We start from the raw sequence: 3966 nt of genomic DNA on the forward strand, positions 1-3966 counted from the left end.
CGCATGTTTGCTTGTATAAAACTAATCTTTGGAGGTTTCACGTGTAAGAATAACCGATAGAAGCTACTCATATTCTACCACGACAACTGGATCATTACGGATCCTTATGAACTTATCCATATAATTGATGTGACAAAAAAGCCCTACGCGAAAAAAGGAAATGAGGAAGAGACAACCAAGGAAATCTGGATGGATCGACAGATTGTGACTTGAGACCTCAACACAATAACTGACTAAGTCGACCCAATATTCACTTGGATGAACTAAGCCGAATTTCAAAGCAAAAGGTGGGATAAAAAGAAGTACCACTAGTTCACTACATCCAAGAAGCAATTAACAAGTAGAGACAAGGATGATGAGAAATGATGATGCATATACGGTCGGCGGGGTCACTTGAGATGTTGATAGTTCAAGTGAATTGCATGGTGTGAGAAATATTGATTGGTTTTCATATTGCTACTATGCTTGCATAAGAAACAAATCCAATCATAATTCATATTTCCTTATTTATGTATTACAAACTATGCACACGACTATCTAATGGGCCATCGCCTGAAGAATATGATGTCATTGGGACCACCTCGCTGGGGAAATTGGAGTGTGATTCAAATGGGAGGCGGCCAGAAGCAAAGCAAACTGATGGCATCTTTTTCTTAGTTTTCTCAACCACTGGATGTTAATCATATGCATGGAATCATTATTATGCACATCTCCCATACTAGAGGCTCCTGAAAATGGAGAAAATTTCAGTCTAACGATGTGAACAAGTGTGAATGCAACATGGTTAGGGTTTTTTGCTTTTTGGTGAGGGAATTGGGCCATGCATCCATGGAGTAAGAGATACGAGGAGGTGGGCTAGCTCAGCAGTGAAACCGGGAGGTGGGGCAGAGTGATGACGTTGTGGGTATGCCATCGCCCTCGAGTGGTATAAGAGAACCAGTGCACTAATGCCAGGGTGAGGGTGCTAAAAAGGATTGATTAGTAGTGGTAGAGGGCAATAATGGATGCCCCTTCAGTAGAGGATTGAATTGTAGCAATGATTTTTTTATGACATGCACATTATAATGCTTGAATTTCAACGGGGTTTAGGCAATAATGTTTCTCACAAAATTTAAAACTTCCTCGCAATTTGCGTTTCTCTGCTATTAGCCAAACTATGATGAAAATCCAAGTACATGCACGCACATTATTAATTTCATAGACATGCAATCAACAGCTATTACACCTCTAGCCCGGTAGCTTCCATCCATTGACATGCATACCATAACAACCCATGCATGTGATGGAAGCATGGATGGTAAGAGCATTCTAGTTGTTATGCAATGGAGTACATGATGGATTTTCTCTTGCAGTCAAACCTCCAAATGAAGCAATAGTCATCAGAGTTACCGGTCACACGCTCAATGGCACATGGAACAGTAAGAAACACGGTGGCGTCCTCATCTTCCCACGAGATCCTTGCGGTGCATGGGAAGGCGCACCAAGTACTCTGCAAGCATGACACGGTGCTAAACGTTTGCACGTACAGGACCACCTCACCATTGATCCTCCTCGGCGCGCCGGCCCCTAGCAAGGAGTTGAGCCATGGGCATAGTGGTTGCCCCACCATCTCCTTGTACGCGTCGTTTGTTAGGTGGACGCGGTTACTGTTGCAGCCCGATACAATAGCTGGGAGTGCATTGGGCAACGCCAGCTCAGCCTCCACTTCCCTTGGTGTCTTCTTGGACACAACCACTTCCACCAACAAGTTGGTGGAGTCAATGATGTTGCTGCGTTCGATGCGGATGGTGGTGCGCTTGGGGCGAGTGGGACGGGGCTTGATGACCTTAGGCACCTGCAACTTTGAGATCAAGTCGTGCTCTACAGAGAATATCTGCTCTGCATCCAGCGATGGTGCCCATGATGAAGCGGAAGACCCCACAAGGGAAAGTCTCCGGAGATTCTCTTCACAACTTGGAAGATAAATCTCAGGCATGCACCGTCCCCCCAACAACATGGGTGCCTCAACATCCACAGTGGCCCACAAGACCGGAGGCGAAGGGTAAGACATCGCATCCCTCTCCCTCTTTGACACTGGAGAGGGCACACTATAGTCTTGTCGGCTGCGCTTCTGCGCCTTCCATTGGATGCTTCTTACCGTGGCACCGATAGGCAATGGCGGAGGCGACGGTGCCATGGGCCTAGGCACGATGGGCCGGAACTGTTGTTCCAGGGCTTCGCTAGTCTCAGCAGCCACCTCCTTGTGCTTCGCCATGAACGCCATAGCAGCTCTCTAGTCCTATTGCCTATCTTGTGTAGGTGTGAGTCATTTGGCTGTGGGCGCTGGGTTTTAAAAAGAGGTGAGGTTGAGGCCTGCGCAGGCCAATCGAACAGTCAGGGCACATGTGTGGCTGGCCACGACCACGTGGTGACGGCATGCCAGACACGTGGACAATGATTGCACATAAATGATGCATTGCCTGCACAGGCTTGCCAGCTACACCATAAGCTTTTGCACCAAAGTGTTAATGGATGCATGGTAACGTTGTCGTCGTTTTAGCTCCATCAATTTGTTCAATGAGCATCTATGCATCTCCAAAAGTTAAGTGGCAAGCCTTCACTTGCATGGAAAGGAAGGGATTTTACTAGCCAAGGAATTCATGGATCATTTGTGCATCCGAGCACATTATAGATCCATGGCATGAGCTTCATTGGCACATCTAGGTATCACTTGTGTTCGCAAGGATTCACCATCACTCTACCAGTTTGCATGCATTACTGTCAGTGGTAGCAAGCAAGCAATTATGTACCCATAGTAATACTATAGAAAAAAAATCTACATTGCAAAGCTTCTAGAATTCATAGCTCTACTTGTGGGTGTGATTATATATTGTTCTGGACAAGGCATCACCAAAAAACAAAATAAGTTGGTGCAATCATGAGCATGCTAAGGAGAGGTGATAAATAGCCACCAGATGACATGAATCAATACATGCGTGTTGACTAGAGGACGCATGCATGCAACCCGCTATCGTCCAAGTGGAAAGACTTGTGCAGCCCAGCCAGCCGGGTGGCTAGTGGCACCACAACGGTCCACAAAGCATCATAAGCTAGACGCCAAATGTTGATGCAGGCATGCCGGCTCATCTATCTCGGCAGCAAGTCAAACGTTGCATTGTATGTGTCATATAGATGTCGCCAGCCACAGACCACGATGGTGTGTGATGCCACATATTAATTTACTATTGGACAAGCATGTCCTATCCTATGATTTGACTATGATTGTCTCTTTTTGAACATTAGTATAATGATATCTTGCTAATTTTTCCCCTATAGTACCCTTTTAAGCTACATATAGAAAAAGGAAAACCTCAAATGCTAGTAAAACATACTAGCCATGCTTGAATAAAAAACTCCAATCAATTTGAATGCGCAGCCCACATGGTGAGTGCCACCGCGGTCTTTAATGTACCATGAGCTATAGGCCAAATGACACTACATGTGTTATTATCTCCCGGACAACTGGCAAGTCAAAATTTGTGTTGCACACATATAGATGACATTGTCTGCAGGCTATAACCCATTACATAGTGTGATATACCATGTACAAATTGCCATTTGGACAAGTAGGAGGTGTTGGTGCCACTTAGAGATACCAAATATGAATTGCATGCACACAGATCAATTGTATCTCTTCCCTTAGAGTACTCCCCCGAAAAGTATCAATTCATGGAATAAATAAGCAAGAACTATTTCAACTTAGTATTAAGTAACAAGATTAAAGTTGTAATGATAAAATATTAAGCAAAGCATAAGCATGAATAGATAGATAACAGATATGAGCAAGTTATAACAAATCTAGAGCAAGCCTAGATTATGCATAAGTTGTAGTTGTAATTAACATGATAGAAAGTGGATCACTGTAACACCCTAGTTTTACTTTTGTTAGGAATTTAAAAATAATCTAGAATTTGTTAGAATTAATTA

At 44.1% G+C, this 3966-nt stretch overlaps 1 protein-coding gene across 1 annotated transcript; it reads right to left on the reverse strand.

Annotated features, from left to right (window-relative positions):
* Positions 1-1315: 1315 nt before the first annotated feature.
* Positions 1316-2263, reverse strand: LOC101783930. The gene has a single exon (XM_004986711.1). The coding sequence runs from the start codon at positions 2261-2263 to the stop codon at positions 1316-1318; it is 948 nt and encodes a 315-aa protein (XP_004986768.1).
* Positions 2264-3966: the final 1703 nt, after the last annotated feature.

Source organism: Setaria italica, chromosome IX, assembly GCF_000263155.2.
Source record: "Setaria italica strain Yugu1 chromosome IX, Setaria_italica_v2.0, whole genome shotgun sequence".
Classification (NCBI taxonomy): Eukaryota; Viridiplantae; Streptophyta; class Magnoliopsida; order Poales; family Poaceae; genus Setaria; species Setaria italica.

What these genes read in the sequence shown, in the direction of transcription:
- LOC101783930 (XM_004986711.1), bottom strand. Translation starts at nt 2,263, where the DNA reads ATGGCGTTCATGGCGAAGCACAAGGAGGTGGCTGCTGAGACTAGCGAA.